Source organism: Belonocnema kinseyi, chromosome 2, assembly GCF_010883055.1.
Source record: "Belonocnema kinseyi isolate 2016_QV_RU_SX_M_011 chromosome 2, B_treatae_v1, whole genome shotgun sequence".
Classification (NCBI taxonomy): Eukaryota; Metazoa; Arthropoda; class Insecta; order Hymenoptera; family Cynipidae; genus Belonocnema; species Belonocnema kinseyi.
Window position 1 is genome coordinate 97,691,350 of NC_046658.1, and position 19,573 is coordinate 97,710,922.

The window sequence follows — 19,573 nt, forward strand, 5'->3', positions numbered from 1 at the left end:
GGTAACGTTGTACACGAAAATACGAAACCTGGCGGCCACTAGACGAGGCTCTAGAGAGTTCGTATTTTCGTATACAACGTTACCGGCTGATGCCGTTGGAATGGATTGTTGAAATATATTTTTTTACATGTATTATTATTCAGCTTTGTACTTAAACGTAGTTTTCTTTCGGCTGTTGCATTTCTCAAAGTTTGAGACCGATATTTTATGTATAAAAAAAGTTCGAACGTTCAAAAAATGTTGAGATTCAGAAAAAAGATGAAATAATTTTCAGTGAAGTTCCTACCAAAATGTAGTACCTAAACGTACTTTATTGTACTCTAATACATTTTCCAAAGTTTCAGCTCGATATTTTATTTACAAAAAAAGTTCTTAGGTTCAAAAAAACATTCAGTGAACGGAAAAAGTGAGGTCGGTAATATAGGTATTTAGCTGTGTCACATGCCCTTAAAGGGAATGAACAAAATTTGAATGCTATTTTAAAGAATATCCTAGAATTTTAGAAAAAATGGAAGGATTTTACGAAGCCTATACTGTTTTAAGATATTTTAAAGTATTCTTAGTGGTTTTATAAGATTTCCTAAGAATTTTAATGATTTTAAGGGATTCTAAAATATAACAATGTGTTTTAATAAATTTTTCAGGATTTCTGAAATATACAATTTCATAGTACGTTACATGGTATGATAATATTTTACTGGATTTCAAAGAATTTATTTCACAAAATTGAGGGATTTTGTAAAGTTAAAAAAATTTAAAGAGAATTTTAAATATATTTTGCAATTCATTGGACCTGCATTCGCTCTGAATTCTTATTAATTTATCCTAAATTCTTTTGAATTCAAAATTCACTCAATTCTACTTAACTTAATGTATTTTTTTTTTAGTTTTCCTTTTATTCGTTTTGAAGTCTTTCAAACTCACCTTAAATTCTTAGGCATTTCATCAAATTCTTTTAAATTCTCTTGAACTTTTCTGAACTCATTTCAAAGTTACTAAATTCAATTAATTTTTTCATATTTTTGAATTTTTTTGAATACACTTGATTGTTTTTTAAATTCAGTTTGATTTTCTATGAATTTTATCGAACTCTTCTCATTTTCCTTAAATTTCTCTAAATTAACTCAAATTTTATTGTAATCAATGGCATTTTTTCGGTTTAAAAAATTTTGTTTCCCATTTATTTTTATGGTTTTGTACTCATCAGTCTTTTCTTTGGTAAGAAATTAGTAGGGTTTCAAAGATTTGAAAAGATATGAAATTTTTTTCGAAATTCATCCTGAACTCTTTTAAATTCTGTGGAATTTTGTTGAATTTCTTTAATTTCCATGAATTATTCTAAATGCAATCAATTCTATTTAATTCCGTGGATTGTTATAAATTTTTTAAAGTTTTTGTTTAATTGAACCTAAATTCTTTTGAATTCCCTTGAATTTTTCTAAGCGCATTTCAAAGTTACTAAACTCAATGAAGTTTTTTTCATATTTTAAAATTGTTTTGAATTCACTTTAATTTGTTTTTAATTCACATGAACTTTTATGAATTTCATCGAATTCTTCTCATAAATTCCTTTAAATTAATTCCAATTTTAAAGAAATCAATAGAATTGTTTTATTGTTGAAATGTTTTCTAATCCATGCATATTCTTTTGGATTTAACTTGAATTGTTTTGAAGTCTTATTAGTTTATTTTGAATTCTTTTAAATTCTTTTGGTTTCTTTTCGTCTTGAAGTCTTTAAAACTCACATTAAATTCTTAGACATTTCATAAAATGCTTGTAAATTTTCATTAATTTTTCTAAACCCATTTAAATTTTAATTCCATTAATTTTTTCATCTTCTTTTATTTTTTGAATTCACTTGATTGTTTTTTAAACTCAGTTTGATTTTTTATGAATTTTATCGAATTCTTCTCATTTTCCTTAAATTCCTCTAAATTCACTCAAATTTTATTGTAATCAATAGAATTTTTTTATTTTGTAAATTTTTGCTAATTCATTTTAATTGTTTTGTAGTCATTAGTCTTTTCTTTGATTAGAAATTAATAGGGTTTCAAAGATTTGAAGATATATAACATTTATTTAGGAATTCACCCTGAATTCCTTTAAATTCTGTGAAATTCTCTTAAGTTTTATAAATTTACTTGAATTCTTCTAAATTCGCTCAATTCTACTTCATTCAATGGATTTTTTTAAAGTTTGAACAGTTTTCTTTTAACTTCGCCTTGAAGTCCTAGGAATTTCATCATATTCTTTTGAATTCTCTTGTATTTTTCTTAGCTCATTTCAAAGTTACTGAATTTAATCAAGTATTTTCATATTTTAAAATTATTTTCATTTGATTTGCATTTTTTTAATTCACCTTGAATTTTTATGAATTTCATCGAATTCGTTTAATTTTCCTTAAACTTCGCCAAATTCATTCCAATATACGGAAATTAATATAATTTTCTTGATTGTTAAAACGTTTTCCAATCCACTTGAATTTGTTTGAATGGAATTTGTTATATATTTTGTTTCATCTAGCAGGATATCTATCCTACCTGGAAAACCTGGAAATGTCAGGGGATTTTTTCTAGAGCGCGCTTAATTTTTTGTTTAAATTTCAATATAAAATTGAATAAGAAGGATTATTTATTTGTAAAAATTAGCTTTATAATACTGTATTGCACTTTTTTTTACCGACAATTCTTTCTGTTTGTAATTAATTTTTATAACTGAAAAATTAACTTTTTTTTATTGATCGTTTTCTTTTGGAATTGATTTGCATTTTTTTAATTCACCTTGAATTTTTATGAATTTCATCGAATTCGTTTCATTTTCCTTAAACTTCGCCAAATTCATTCCAATATACGGAAATTAATATAATTTTCTTAATTGTTAAAACTTAAGATTTGTCAAAATTTGTCAAAATTTAAGAAATTTAAATTAGGTTAAAATCCAAAATAAAAATCTTATTTAACGTCCAATAATCAAATTGATGCAAACTCCTGTCAAAAAAAAAAAAAAAAACAAGAATTCAATGACCAAATTTGGACCACAGCGAACAAACAAAAAAAAGCAACAAAAATCCTATTGTAATCTGAAAATTTAAAAAAAAAAATAAAAAAAACAATTTTCGCACAAAAATAAAAAAAGAGGAAAGAAAAATGAGAAGGAGGTGTGGTTGGCTGCCTTCTCATTTTTCTTTCCTTTTTTTTTTATTTTTGTCCGAAAATTATTTTTTTTTTTCAGATTACAATAGGATTTTTTTTGTTTTTGTTTTTATTTGTTCTTTGTGGTCCAAATTTGGTCGTTTGGATTCCTCGTTTTTTAACAGGAGTTTGCATCAGTTTTAATTTTGTATGAATTTATCTTGAATTTGTTACCCTTTGACAAGCCTGAATCGGGTTGCGAAAATAAGTTTCCCTTTTTAAATATGCATTTGAAAAATATAATTTTCGAACAGGTTTGTGCTTGCGGGAGCTGGAGGTGTCGAGCACCAGCAACTGCAAGATCTGGCAGAAAAGCATTTTGGTAAAATGACTGGTCCCAAGTACGACAAAATTCCAGACCTTCTGAACAAGTGCCGATATACCGGATCGGAAATCCGTGTTCGTGACGATTCCGTTCCTCTCGCACACGTCGCCATTGCCGTTGAAGGTGTCGGATGGGCAAATCCCGACAACATTCCTCTCATGGTAGCCAATACTCTCCTCGGCACCTGGGACCGCAGCCAAGGTGGTGGTGGAAACAATGCAAGTAATTTGGCAAGAGCATCTGCCGAGCAAGGATTGTGCCACAGCTATCACAGCTTCAACACCTGTTACAAGGTATGCGAGACCTTTTATCATTACTCTATATATTTTGTTTCATCTAGCAGGATGTTAATCCTACCTGGAAAACCTGGAAATGTCAGGGGATTTTTTCTAGAGCGCGCTTAATTTTTTGTTTAAATTTCAATATAAAATTGAATAAGAAGGATTATTTATTTGTAGAAATTAGCTTTATAATACTGTATTGGACTTTTTTTTACCGACAATTCTTTCTGTTTGAAATTAATTTTTATAACTGAAAATTTAACTTTTTTTTATTGATCGTTTTCGTTTGGAATTCATCTTTTTTCTAATAAAAATTTAATTACGTTGATGAAAGTTAAACTTTTTTCTTCAAAAGGATTAAATTTTTTTTAAGATTCATTATTTTAATTGAAGATTTACCTCTTTGGTTGGAAAATGAGCTGTTTAGTTGAAAATTAGTTTTTTCTTTGACTGAAAATTATTTTTTTTTTCATTGAAAATTCAACTATTTCAGTGGAAACTATTTTGTTTAAAAATATTGTTTTCTTTTTTATGGAAAACTAATTTTTTTAACCTGAAAATGTAAATACTATTCCAGTTGAACATTAGATAATTTTAGTTTAAAATTCATCTCTGGCTGAGAACGGTCGAAGAAAGGATTGATTTGTTTCATCAAATCATTTTACAATTAATCTTCTTGGTTGAAAATTTATAATTTTAGTTGAAAATTACTCTTTTTTATTTAAATTTAAATATTATTTTAATAATGCTAATATTTGTTATTTTAAGTATGATCTTTGTTTAAAATGCAACTATTCCAGTTAATGATTGATAATTTAATTTAAAAAATTCATCTTTTTTATTTTAAATTCAACTATTTTTGCTTAAGACTCATAATTTTATTCGAAAAATCAATAGGTTGGTTAAAAATACAATTTTTAACTGAAAATTTAACTATTCTATTTTGATTAAAAATGCATATTTTTTGGTTGAAAATTTAATAATTTAGTTGAAAATTTCTCTTTTTACGTTAAAAATTTAATTATTCCTTTAAAAATGTATGTCTTTTATTGAATAATCGTTTTTTTTTTGTAGAAAATTAATCTTTGGTTGAAAATTCAAGCATTCCAATTAAATATACATCGTTTTAATTGGAAATTTTTCTTTTTGGATGAGAAATTAGGTATTCCAGTGAAATAATCATCATTGTAATTGAAAATTCATCTTTTTGATTGAAAATAAAACGAAATATATTCTTTAACGCATAAAAGTTAGAAAATATTATTTAAAAAAATTAATGGTAAAAAAATTAAAAAAAAAATGTTTTCCCCAAATTATTTTTTCTTCATAAATACTTATTCTAAATGTAAAAAACAAATTTTTTCTCTTTGGATTTTTTTTTTATAATGCACAGATTTCAAGATATTCAGTGTTGAAAAAGTTTTTTTTCAATATTGTCATTATAACTATGGAACGGCTCAAGAAAAGAATTTCGTCTTGGGCTCATTTTAAAGAAAATGCAAATACGCATTTCCTTAATTTTGATTTTTTTAAATCTGAAAGTTCCTTCAACAATTACAGACGTTCTCTTGTAAGCACAAAAAATTGAAAAAAAATTATTTTTTACCATAATAATCTGAATTTTAATTTTTTTCTGACAAAGCCAATTCAGGGTTGCCGCTGGACCGGGAAACCGGGAAATGACCAGGAATTTTTTGAAACCGGGAAATGACAGTGAATTTTTTTTTTACCGGGAATTTTACAAATTTGTAGAAGAAAATCTGCCTACGTTCGATTTTAACATTCTGAAATTCTAAGCTTACATTTTTAATTTAAAGAATTTTTAAATGCTTTCTTAAATACTTGAACAAAGTTTATAAACTATTTTCAACTTTAAAATAACTTCATAATAATATATTCCTAATTAAAGGATTTTATTGAATTTAAAATATTGTTTTAGTCTAAAATATTCAATGTTTAACCGATTCAATTTGAAATTTGTAATTAAGAAAAAAGATTAATTATTGAATATTTAGCAATATTTGAATTTTTATTTAAGACAAGTAAATTGAAACCAAATATTTAAAAGTAAAGAATCTTTAACTGAACTGTTTGACATAGAAAGCCTTGGATCGTTAAAATTTCGAAGACCCTTTAAACTTTGAACGTTATAATTTTAATTGTTATATTTTAACAGTTTGTAAATTTTAAAGGAAATTTTTTTATTTTAATGTATAATTTACAAATATAAACATTTGTAGAAAAAATTTGAGTAATTTTAAGAGATATTTAGGAGTTTTAAAAAGATTAAAAATTATCATGCAAATTTTAGAAAGCTTTCTTAAAATCTTGTAGAATCTTTTTTAAAATTTTGTTTAAATCTTTGAAAAACTTTAAAAATATTCTCTTAAAATAATTTTTCAAAATGAAAACTTTTTTTTAATTTCCCTTGGAATCTTAAGAAAATGTTTTTATTCTTTTGAAGCCTTTCACAATCCTTGAAAAGAATATAATTTTTTTGTTCTAAATCTGCGAAAATCTATATTTTGTTTTATATTAGTCTATCATTTCAAGTTTTAAATTAAGTTTGAATATTTTCAAAAATTCTACATATCTCTTAAAATTACTCAAATTTCGCCTACAATTAATAAATGATCAATTGTTATTTATACATCCAAATTGTAAAGAAATGTTCTAAAATCTGCAGGATTTTCTGAAAATTGTGGAAAAAATTCAATTAATTTTGACCGATATTTAGAAGTTCTGAAAAGATTTCCAAAATAATGTTAAAATCTAATAACAATTTAAAACAAGTTCTAGATTTTTCAAGACTTTGAAATAAAATTTTGAAGCTTTCCAAGGATTTTTAAACTATTTTAATAGAAAATAATTGAATTTCTAATTTAAGAAGTGTTCAGTTAAAACTTCTTAAATTTTTCAATATTTGATGTTTCTAGCTTGAGATTTATTAAAGTTATATAATTTTGAAAATTTTGAAGCTCATTGATTGATTTTTTAATTTAGAGTTTTGAAAATTGTAACGTGGATTTATAATTTTTTAAATTGAAAAATGTTAGTACCTTCAATTTTATACGCGTAAATTATTGAGGATTTGAATACAAAAAATTTTAATTAAATACTTTTAAATTTCAATTTTAAAAGTTCAAAATTTAACAGTTCCACTTTGAATGCTTTCATTTAAAGCTCAGTTTTTATTACCTCAAGTGGAAAATTTTCTAGCTTTAGTGTTCCATTTTCTAAATTTCATTGACCGTGAATAATGTTTGCGAAACGGAAAAAAAACCGGGAATTTATTTCGTCGATTAAAACGGCCACCCTGCAATTGCATTGGAAAGGTATTGGCTCGAACTTTAAACCACGTTGGGTTTTTTAAAGACATGAATTTTTGGCAGATATAAAACTTTTTATTCGACCCATGTATAGGCCTTTGTTTGACCGGGGTTTTAAAATAAAGGCGTGGTACAATAGATTTTAACAACAGTGCTACGGGACTTAAATACACAAGACTAAGAAGAAAATAATTATAATAATAATATGTCAAATATTTTGTTGAAAACTCTTTTTTTGTTTGAAAATTAATTTGTTTAACGTAAAATTAAAATATTCCATTTTATCTCGAAAATTGATGTTTTTTAGTTGAAAATTCATAATTTTCGATGAAAATGCAACAACTTCGGTTGAAAGTTGAACTACTTAGTTAAACATTCATTTTTTTTTTGTTTAAGACTCATGATTATAGTTGGAAATTCAGCTCTTGGATTGAAAATTGAACTATTATGTTCGAAATAAATTTTTATTTTTGTTAAAAATTAATTTTGTTTTTTCAACTGTAAATTTATGTGTTACGTTAATGAAAGTTTTTGTTTTGTTATTAGGACACCGGACTGTGGGGAATTTACTTTGTTTGTGATGCCCTGCAATGTGAAGATATGACATTTACGTTATTACAAGAGTGGATGCGACTTTGCACTTCAGTCACAGAGAAGGAAGTTGCGCGTGCAAAGAACATTTTAAAGACGAATATGCTCTTGCAGTTGGACGGAACTTCCAACATTTGTGAAGATATTGGTAGACAGTTGCTCTGCTACGAACGACGAATCCCGCTTCACGAACTGGAAGCCAGAATAGAAGTGAGTCTTTTTTTTCGGTTCTCTCAAAACCTTACACCTCTATCATAATAAAATTATTCTTTAACTGTAGTATTTCACGAAAAATGTGAAAGGGGAAAGATTTCAGGGTGTTTACCGTGCCTGGTAAACCTGGAATTGTCAGGGAATTTTTATATGTCAGGGAAAACTTGAAAATGTCAGGATTTTTTTTTTTTTTTAGTTAGGGAATTTTTTCGTGAGCGTGCTTAACTTTTCTTTCAAATTACAATATCAAATTCAAGAACAATGATTCTTTATTGGTAAAATTACGTTTATATTACTGTATCTAACTGTTTTGTTGAAAACTCGTTTTTTTTTCTGTTTGAAATTATTTTTTTAACGGAACATTCAACTATTATATTTTTTTGTTGAAAATTAATCATTTTCAGTTGAAAGTGCAGGCATGTCGTTGAAACTGCATGTATTTTGTTGGAAATTGACTAGTTTTTTTGCAATATTTTCTCTCCCTTGACAGAAAAATTTTTCTTAGTTAAAAATTCTACTCATGTTGAAAAGTCGTATTTTTTGTTTGAATTAAACTTTTTTTGATTGGAAATTAAAAATAGTTTTTATTGTTATATAAACGACTAAATTTTTCGTTCAGATATCATCTTTTTTGCAATGAAAATTTTATTACTTGGTTAAAAGTTGAAACCTTTTGTTAAAAAATAATTTTTTTGTTGAAGATTTATCATTTTAACTGTAAATTCATCTATTTCGTTGAAAACTGAGTTTTTTGTAGAAAATTCGTTTTTTCTTGGCTAAACGTTAATTTGTTTCCTGAGAATTTAATTATTACAGTTGAAACTTGAACTATTTTGTTGAAAATAGTTTTTTTTTAACTGAAAAATTATCTATTCAATTTTGTTTAGTTGAAAAATCATATTTTTTGGTTGAATATTAAAAATGTAACTATCTTAAAAAAAGTAGGACTATTCTATTTTTGGTTGCAAGATGAATATATTTTAGTTTAAAATACAATTATCACAGTTAAAGATTCATCATTTAAGTTGAAAACCCCACTATTTCACTTGATGATTCATAATTTCAGTTAAAGATTCATCATTACAGTTAAAAAATCACCACTTGGATTGAAAATTTCATTTTTTGTTGTTGAAAATTGTTGTTTTCGTTTGGTTGAAAATTAATTTTTTTACTGAAAATTCAAATATTCCATTTATGGTTAAAATTTGATCTTTTTTAGTTTTAAATTCAACTATTTCCTGAAAAATTCATGTATTTTGTTGAAAAAAGAATTTTTTTAGTAGAAAATTAATCTTCTTATTTAGAAATTTACCTTTTTTGTTGGAAATTATGTATTGCAGTTAACTATTCATCATTTTATTTAATAATTGATCTTTTTGGTTGAAAATAAAACTACTTGGTTGCAAGTTAATTTTTGTTTGTTAAAAATTCATCTTTTTGGTTGAAAATTTATCTATTGCAGCTCAAGATTTGAAAATTTGCTTTTTCTGGTGGAAAATTAATTATTTTAATTGAGAATTTAACTATTCCATTTTTGGTTGAAAATTGATTTGTTTTAGTTGAAATTCAATTATTTGTTATCTTCTAATATTAAAAACGTAAACTATTATAAATTGATAATATCCAATTTTTAAATATTAAGAGTTCTAAAAATGTTTGGATGCAAAAAAATGGATACCAATATTTGTTGCGTGTCTGGAGATATTAATTGTTTCCATAAATATTCTTAGTCGCAAATTGTTACATTTTAAATAGCAATATTTTTAAAATCTTCAATTAAAAGTGGTTTATATTTTAAAAATTTACATGTATAATCGATAAATCAGAACCTTTTTAATTTAAAACGTGTCAAAATTTTCTAATATTACAAATTTAAAATTGTTTATTTTCAAACGATTAATATTTGAAATTGTCTAAAAACTAAAAGCAGTCTCTAAAAAAATTCAATTTTCTAGGAGTAAAACCATTTGAAATACAAAATTGTTTTAATTTTTAAATAAAAATACCATTTGCTGGTTTTATTTTGGTTTTAAAGAAAAAATTAGGTTTCTTTATTTAAGAAAAAGTAAGCAGATTATTTAGTTAATTTAAGGCAGATTTATTTTGTATATATTCAACCGCAGGGTGTCCAGCAATCTTTAAAATCTTAAAAACCTGAAATTCTCCTAGAATTTTTGTTAACCTTCAAAACCTGGAAATCTGCTTGAATTTTTCACTGAATTTTTATGAATTCTTCTCGTTTTTCTCAAATTCCTTCCAATTTCACGAAAACCAATGAAATTAAGTTTTAATTTTAGAACCTGTTTCCAATTCATTTAAATTATTTGAAATTTAACTTGACCCGGAAACCGGGAATTTTCCGAGACGGAAAAAACCGGGAAATTACTGTGAATTTATTTTTTGACCGGGAATTTTACAGATTTTTAGAAAAAAGAATCCTTCCCAACTTTGATTTTAACCGTTTTTTAAATAATTAGTTTAATTGTGATGTTTTTAAATTATGGCATAATTCAGTTTAGAATGCGAATTAGTTCACTAATGTAGAATGTGCAGATTTTAACGTTAAAAATTAAATTGTTTCAATTGGAAATTTTTATTGTTTAAACAAATGTAAACGCCATATTAAAACTTTATAAACTATTTTTAATTTTGAAATATTTAGAAGATTAAACAAATTTAGACAAAAAAATTAGAAGCTTTTTAAGAATTTTAACGTGCTTCAGAAGAAGAAAACCCATTTCCTAGAAAAATTGAAAAATTATTTTTTATTTTTTTAAACTAATTTTAAGAAAATATTTTAAAAGTTTTATAAAGATTTCAGAAATGGTCAAAAATGAATGTGGAAGATTTTAAGAAAGTTTCTTTAATTTGGCTGAATTAAAAAAAAAAATGTTGTCAACATGTACATGGTTCAAGATTTTGAAATAAAATTTGGAAGCATTTTAAGGATTTTTAAACTATTTAAAATAAAAATAATTTCACAGGAACTTTTTCCAAAGAATTTTAATTCTGATTTGTAGCAGGGAATTTTAAATTTTTAACCAATTTTGAGCTGGAAATGGAATTTATCCAGGAGAATAACAATTTTAAATGGAACATTTAATTTTTCAAACAAAATTGTTCTCATTCTCATTCTTACAATTACTTGAAATTGAGAATTTTCGAAAATAATAAAAAACCAATTCTGAGCTAAAATTAGAATTTAAAATTTCTTAAAATGGTATAATTTTGAACATTTTTGAAATCATTGATTGATTCTTGAATATAGAGCATTGAAAATGATAACGCGGGTTTATATTTTTGAAACTCAATCTGAATCTTTGAACTCTACAATTTATAAACGTTTAAAATGTTCAATTTGGCAATTTAACTACATTGAATTTAAAATTGTTCAGTTGAAAAGTTTTGGTAGCTGTTATTTTATACGTATTAATTATTGAGCATTTTATTACAAAATTGATGAATGAAAAAATTTGTAAACTTTAATTTTCAAAGTTTAACCCTTAAACCGTACACCGGTGCGAATTCGCACCAGAAGTTTTTTCATTTTGTTGGCATTTACGCAACCACAGCTGCAGCGGATTATCCCTTACATATATTAAATATATATGTTAAATATGTATGATATATGATAGTTGTTTATTATATGTTGAATATATTAAATAATTAATATTAACATTGCAAAAAAAGCAATTCGCACCAGTGTACCGTTCACGTATGCTGGGTTGGAGTGTACCGTTTGAGGGTTAAAATTCAAGATTTTCACTTTGTGTGCTTTCATTTGCAATTCACTTTTTATTACTTCGAATAGAACAATTTTTAGCTTTAGTCTTTGATTTTTTAAATTTCATTGTCCGCGAAAAATGTGTACGAGCCGGGGAAAAACCGGGAATTGTTTTCTTTGATTAAAACGGCCATCCTGGATCTGGTTCGAACAAAATAAGTCCATACAATAAATTGTATGTCAATTTAAATTACAGAGTGTCACAGCAAAAACTATCCACGAGGTTGGAATGAATTACATCTACGATCATTGCCCAGCGGTGGCTGCCGTTGGTCCAGTCGAAGCTCTGCCCGACTACAACATGATCAGCAGTGGAATGTACTGGTTAAGAGTTTAAATCTCCTCCTGAATCAAGAGTCACCAATGTATCATAATTTTAGCAAAAAACTAACTGCACAATGGTAAATTTGTGTCTAATTCATGAGGTAATATATAATTTCGAGTATCTTCATGTTTTCGTTATGAATCATGATTTCACAGCTTTACTATTGTTCATGTAAAATAGAAAAATCATACATAGAACCTGTTCAAATAAATTGTATGGAAAACGCGCATTCTTTATTTCTACTCGCACTGATGTACCATATAAGTTATCCAGCGAAATTTTTTTTCTTCATTTTTCACGACTGTTGCATTCGGCTTTTCGATTTAATAAATTCAACCAATCCATAGTAAAAATTTGACTTCTTATTTACCTTGTTTCTACACCGTTGCCTATCCTATCTGGAAAACCTGGATCATCTGGAAATGCCAAGGAATTTTTATGTATCTGGCAAAACGTGGAAATGTCAGGGAATTTGTTTTTAACACTCAAAGAGCATGTCGGGTGTTAGACACCCGCTAACATTTTTGAGCTCTCAAAATATAATTTGAAAAAATTGAGTATGTGTCGCCAACTACCTTTAACTGAGATCACTAACTGTAAGTAAAGTATGTTAGTATATTTTGGCAAGCGTTAGGGCAGCAACTGTCCAAAGTAGACGTTCGAAAATTCGCGGGTGTTCGACACCCGCCGTGCACTTATGAGTGTAAAAATGCTTTTCGAGCAAATTTTGGGATTTTATTATTGTACATAGTTGGTGTTCTTTTGACGTAATTAGATTATCGAAAGTGAAAAAAATTTCCACAGTACAATTCCCAATTTTTAGCTAAAAATATTAAAAATTACGCAAGATACGATTTTTTAAGTAAAAAAATCCATTTGTTCCGTTTTTTTTTCTTTCATCAATTTTTTTCGCATGATTAAAATAAGTAAATAATTAAAATACTCGCTGTACACTAAAAAAGACATGTTGAACTATATCGGATTATATGTTTGTATCAAAATATTCAATAGCGGATCAGTAATCAACGTTCAAAATCGCTCGGGTGTCTGATACCCGCGATGCACTTTTGGGGGTTAAGTCAAGGAATATTTTCGTGAGCGTACTTAAGTTAAAACAAAAATTGAAATTTAAACAGAGTTGGGTAGTAATTTGTTAAAACTAAGTTATTGAAAAGTTACGGTATTTGTGACATTTAGGGTAATACCGTTACTATTTTCAAAAGTAACTTGTAACTTATTTACGATTTTTCCAGTAACTTGTAACTTAAATTTTAGTTATGCGCATTTAGAATTTTTTTGAGACCACTTTTTATTCAAGATTCAAAATTTCTCTGTACAGATATTCGTATTATTCAAAAAGTCGAACAATTTATTTAATGACTTTTTTTTTGATAAAACCAAAAATTACCAGAGTTATGGCATTTACAAAATTCAAAAAGAACACATGAAGATGAACATTTTAAGCCAAATAAGGCACGATTTGAAAAAAAGTCAAGAAAAGAAAAAATGATGTTTTTAGAATGCTTTACAAGATTATCATAAAAACTTTTGGAATTTTCTTGAAAAATCAAAAATTCTAATTTTGACAGCACAAAAAATAATCAAAGATTGCGTTTTGCGGTCAAACTATGCAAGATAGGAACAAAATGAGACAAACATTGTGCGCCCAAAAAATATCTAGAAATTTTTTATTAATCAGTTTTATATAGGACACGCAGTTTTTGTTTTATTTATAAGAAAACATTAAAAATAGAAAAATTAAATTTTTCGACACACGACACAAGCTAAGAAAAAATATACAGATAAAAATTTTTTACCGAAAGTAGAGCAAACAAATTTTTATTAATGGTTTTTTTGTTAATATGATAGGTAGATTCTATTTTAATCGTGAAAAATAACATTAAAAATAAAAAAATTAAATTTGTGCTAAAATGACACAAGATACGAGATAATGAATTCACAAAGGTTGTTTAACCCATAAAAGTCTAAGAATTGTTTTCGAATAATTTTGTCATAAAACGCGTGGTTTTCGTTTTAATCGTAAAAAGTAACACTAAAAATAATTAAATTGAATGTTTGAAAAAACGACAAAAGACAAATTAAACTGTTTATTAAGGCTATATCCCAAAACGTAGCTACAAAATTTCCTTCACCTATTTTTTTCATATGACAGGCCGTTTTTTTCAACTTTTAGCATACAAAAATTTACCAGTTTTTACTTGAGTATCCAAAAAGGCTTCTTTCTCAAGTGTGAAGCTCGAGATACATGAGAAGAATATGTTAAAGCCGAAGGAGCTTTAACAAAAGAGAATTCACAATCACCAAATTACTGTCGTCGATGATTTGACTTTTAGTTTTAAAAAGTCTCTGCAAAAAGAACAAGCGCGAGGTAAATACATTAACGAGCGCGAGATAAATATATTATGGAGCGCAAAGCGTGTGGACCAACATTCGCGCGCCCTAGGCGCGCTCAAACTGTTGTAGTTAAAAATTTAATTACGTGGTTGAATATTCATTTATTTTCTCCAAAATTCAACTATTTTGGTGGAAAGTAAAACTATTTAGTAAAAGTATCCTTTGGTTTAGTTGGAGATTTTTTGGTTAATTTCAACTGTATTTGATTTGAAATTAAAATCTTTTTTGGTTGAAATAATATCAACTATTACACTTTTTCGTTAAGAAATTACCTATGTAAAGAGAAATTTTATGTATTTTGTTAAAAATTAGCCTATTTTGATAAAGTTCAATTTGTTTATTAAAAAATAACAAATACATTGCTGAAATCCAACTCATGTTGAAAACTGTTTTTTTTTTGTTTGGAAATCCATATTTTTTGTTTAAAAAAATTGTTTAAAGGTTCATCTATTTGGCTGAATATTGGAATATTTGATAAAAATTCGGTTGTTTGGTTGACGATTCATAATTCAAGTTGAAAATTCATTTTTTATTGTTGAAAATGTAGTTACACAAAAAAGTAACTTACTCGACACTATATAAAAAATTGAATAACTTTTTTTTTAATTGAAAATTTCTCTATTCTATTTTTGTTTGAAAAATGATCGTTTTTAACTGAAATTTCAATTATCTCGTAGAAAATGTATGGAACTTGTTAAAAACTTGTTCTTTTTGGTAGACAATTAACCTTGATTGAAAATTTATCTTGTTGCTTGAAGATTCAACAGTTTATTTGCAACTTTTTTTCTTTCTTGATCGTAACATTTTTCTTCGTTGGAAATTTAAATTTTGACAAAATCTTATTTTTTCGTTTAATTCAACTGTTTTTTATTAAAAATTAAAACCTTTTTTATTTAAAATAACTACTACATGTTTCGTTCAGTATTAATATGTTTTTTAATGAAATTTTAATTACTTGGATGAGAGTTACACTATTATGATGAAAATTCATCATTTTAATTGAAAATTCGTCTCTGATTGAAAAATGAGCATTTTTATTGAAAATTCATTATTTCCTAGACTGAAAATTTAACTATTCGTGTAAAAAATTGAACTATTTCGTTGAAAATTTGTTTTAATTTGGTTGGGAATTATATTTTCATAACTGAAAAAGTAGTTTTAATTATTCCCGTAGAATATTCTATCATTTTAGTGAAATGGTACATTTTGTAACATGGAGCGAAAGGAGCAGATTTTTTTCGCATATAGTATTTTATTCCACTCTCGACCGTGGTCACCTTTTGGCCCTGAAAAGCGGGTTCTACGCATTTTTCTATAGCTTTGTTCGCGCCTCGAATTTTGATCGACTAACTTTTACTTTCGCCCCGCAAATTTTACTTTCGCCTCGCAAGTTTTTCTTTCGCCCCGTAAATTTTACTTTCGCCTCGCTAATTTTACATTTGTCCGCTAATTTTACTTTCGCCCCGCAAATGCGGTTTGTGGAAAATACATGCTACTTTGGTCGCTATTTTCAGGGGAAAAAGGTGCCAATTTCTTCGAGTGTGAAATAAAACTCATTTGCTTGGCTGAATATTAATATTTTAAACTAATAATTTAACTATTAAGCCTTTTGGTTCGAAAATCATATTTTTTGTTGAAAATCTGTCATTTTTGATAGAAATTAATCTTTATGGTTGAAAATTCATCAGTTTGTTTGAAAATTAATTTTTTGTACTGAAAAATTACCAATTTCATTTTTTTGTGAAAATCCGTGTATATTGTTGAAAAGTCATCTTTCTGATAGAAAATTAATCTTCTGGGTTGAGAATTCATGTTCTTAGTTAAAAATTCAATCAATCCAGGTATTAAAGATTAATCATTTCAATTAAAACTCAACGCTTTAATTTGAATATTTATCAGTTTGGTTAAAATTTCGTCACATTGGTTGAAAATTTAACTATTCCATTTAATCGGTTGAAAATTGATCTCTTTCAGTTTAAAATTCAATTATTTGGTTGAAAATTTGTCTTTTTTGCTGAAAATTCATGTATTTTGTTGAAAAATCATCTTTTTGGTAGAAAATTAATCTTCTGGGTTGAACATTCATCTTTTTAGCTGAAGTAGCATCTTTTTCTTTTGTTTAAAATAAACTCTTACAGTTGAATATTTTTTCGGGAAAAATTAATTTCTTTATGTTCTAAAATTTAACTTCCATTTTTGGTTGAAAATTGATCTTTTTTAATTTAAAATTAAATCATTTTGTTGAAAATTGGTCTTTTTTGGTTGAAAATTCATATATTTCAGTTGAAGATTCATCATCTTAATTAAAAGTTCATCACTTTGGTCGTACATTTGTTGTGTGGAAAATTAATATCATTTTAAGGAAAATTGAACTACTCCACTTTTGATTGAAAAAACTCATTTTTTTAGTTACAAAAAAGATTAATTGTTTCTGTTAAAAGTCCATCAGTTTGGTTGAAAATTAATTTTTTTGTTGAAAATCGATATTTTTTACTATGAAAAATATGGTGAAAAATAATTTTTTTAAATAAATATATATAGGAAGCTGAAAATGCATGTAATTTGTTGAAAAATCATCTTTTTGGTAGAAATTTAATTCTCTGGGTTGAACATTCTTCTTTCTTGTAGAAATTTCACCTTTTTTTGTTTAAAATGAACTCTTCCAGTTGAAGATTTGTTGTTTTTAAAATTAATTTCTTTTCATTCCAGAATTTAACTTACATTTCTGGTTAAAATTTGATATTTTTTAGTTTAGAATTCAAATATTTGGTTAAGAATTTGTCTTTTTCAATAAAAATTTTAACTATTTCTTTGAAAGTTAATCTTCTTCTTTGAGTATCCATCTTTTTCAGTGAAACTTAAGGAATTAGTTAAAAATTTCACTAATCTAGTTCCTAAAGATTCATAATTTTAGATGAAAATTCATCAGTTTGTTTGGAAATTAATTTTTTTACCTAAAAATTTAACTTCTATTTTTGGTGGAAGATTGATCTTTTTTAATTTAAAATTAAACCATTTTGTTGAAAATTTATATATTCCAGTTGAAGGTTCATCCTCTTAGTTAAAAATTCATCACATTGGTCGTACATTTTTTGTGTGGAAAATTAATATTATTTTAAGGAAAATTGAACTATTCCATTTTTGGTTGAAAATTGATCTCTTTTAGTATAAAATTCAACTATTTGGTTTAAAATTGGAATTTTTCAGTGAAGAATTCCACTATCACGTTGAAAACTAATCTTCTTTAAACATTCAACTTTTTTGTTGAAAATCGATACTTTTTAGTTAAACTTTTACTTTTTTCTTCTGTTTAAAATTAACTCTTCCAGTTGGAAGATTTTTTTTTTGGAAAATAATTTCTTTTTATTCCAAAATTAAACTTCCATTTTTTGTTAAAATTTGATTTTTTTTTGGTTAAAATTCAATTATTTGGTTAAAAATTTTTCTTATCAGTAAAAATTTCAACTATTACGTTGAAAATTAATCTTCTTCTTTGAACATTCATCTTTTTGGGTGAAAATTAAAGTATTAGTTAAAAATTGCACTATTCCAGTTCCTAAAGATTTACCATTTTAGTTAAAAATTCATCAGTTGAAGATTTTTTTAAAATTTAAATTAAACCATTTTGTTAAAAATTCGTTTTTTGTTGTTGGAAATTCATCACTTTGTTCGTATATTTTTGATTGTGATAAATTAATGATTTTTAACTGAAAATTGAACTATTCTATTTTTGTTTGATAAATTATTTTTTTATTTCACAATTCAACTTTTTGGTTAAAAATTCATCTTTCTTGTTGAACATGTAATATTTTTATTTGAAAATTCAGGACTTTGAAGTGGTGTAAATTTAGTTTAATATAGTACCCACATTAATTTTACCTCAATTTGTTTGAATAATTGTACATGGAAAAACCTGGATAATCAGGGGATTTTTTTCTAGGATTTGAGTTTAACTTTTAAAACATGCATTTAAAAATATTCTTTAAAATAAGAAAATCCGATTGGTGTACATAATCATTTTATTTAGAATTCTTTTTCCAATTTCAGAGAATACCTCTTTTTCAGATTCACAATTGTAAAATTGTGTTGTGATGTAGAAAAACGTTTAAAGAGATTTCAATGAATATAAAATAATAAATATCTAGGACTAATTTTATATATTAAACTAAGCAACCAAATTTGTTGTTGACTAGAATAACTACTATAGATAAAAAAAACTTGTATACAACGTTAAAAGCGAATCAAAATACCACAATTCACGAAATACAATATTTCTCTGAGCAAAATGTCGTAGATATTATGTGATTTAAATTACTTCAAACCCCAAACATTAAATTTCTTTCGGCGCTTAAAAGTTACTTGAAATTAACAATAAAATTCGAGTTAATTTAAGTACCTTGGAGGATTTTAAACTGGTTAAAAAGAACAATTTTAATTATTATCTACGTCTACATCTACTTTTCAAACAATGTTTAACAAGCAGAATTATATAAAAAAAATCGTAAACAATTACAAAGTAAATAATATGTATATATGTACACTAATTTAAAAAATGCCGAGAACAAGATTGATTTGTCGAATGCAATTCATCTTTTTCTTCCATCTGATGCTGTCGTTTGGCTTTAATTTGAAAGATTTGCGACATTTTCAAGTAATAATCGTCTTTACAATAAAAAAAACAACAAGTAAAAAATTGATCATCGCTATTTTTGTTAAATTTGATTAGACTGATGTAAGCGATTATAATTAAAGTGACTATCTTGCGTGTGTACTAGTTGGTACCGTGACTTGAGTCGGAGAAGATGTTGGATCTTTGCATACTTTTGATGTCATTTCGGCTAAAGGCTCCAGTTCTTTATGATTTATTAACTCGAATTCTGTGACGAAGTAGTAAAAGTGCTTATAGCAGGTGTTGACATGAGCTTCCTGGAATTCAATCACAGTAATTATATTAATTTGCATAAAAGTGGATTTTTAATCCGACAAAAAAACAACAGAATTAAGGTCATTATTAAAGGTGGGGTCACAGTCAGATTTCACAACAAAAAATTATCTCAAAACAGGGGAAATATAGTGGTTTTTCACAAAAATAGAGGAATATCGGGGGAATAAATTCTT

At 26.0% G+C, this 19,573-nt stretch overlaps 2 protein-coding genes across 3 annotated transcripts in view; one reads left to right on the top strand and one right to left on the bottom strand.

The window, feature by feature from the left end:
- LOC117168076 (mitochondrial-processing peptidase subunit beta) overlaps positions 1–12,388 on the top strand; it is a 24,989-nt gene extending 12,601 nt beyond the window's left edge. Inside the window, exons 4-6 of the mRNA XM_033353438.1 lie at positions 3,447–3,810; positions 7,674–7,928; positions 11,912–12,388. Of these exons, the coding sequence (XP_033209329.1) occupies positions 3,447–3,810; positions 7,674–7,928; positions 11,912–12,052 (760 nt within the window). The 3' untranslated portion in view covers positions 12,053–12,388. The remainder of the gene's footprint in view (positions 1–3,446; positions 3,811–7,673; positions 7,929–11,911) is intronic.
- A 6,068-nt stretch (positions 12,389–18,456) lies between these two features.
- LOC117168213 (MOB kinase activator-like 3) overlaps positions 18,457–19,573 on the bottom strand; it is a 7,709-nt gene continuing 6,592 nt past the window's right edge. For both annotated transcript variants that reach the window (XM_033353694.1, XM_033353693.1), the window contains exon 5: positions 18,457–19,381. In XM_033353694.1, coding sequence (XP_033209585.1) covers positions 19,211–19,381 — 171 coding nt within the window. In that variant the 3' untranslated portion in view covers positions 18,457–19,210. The remainder of the gene's footprint in view (positions 19,382–19,573) is intronic.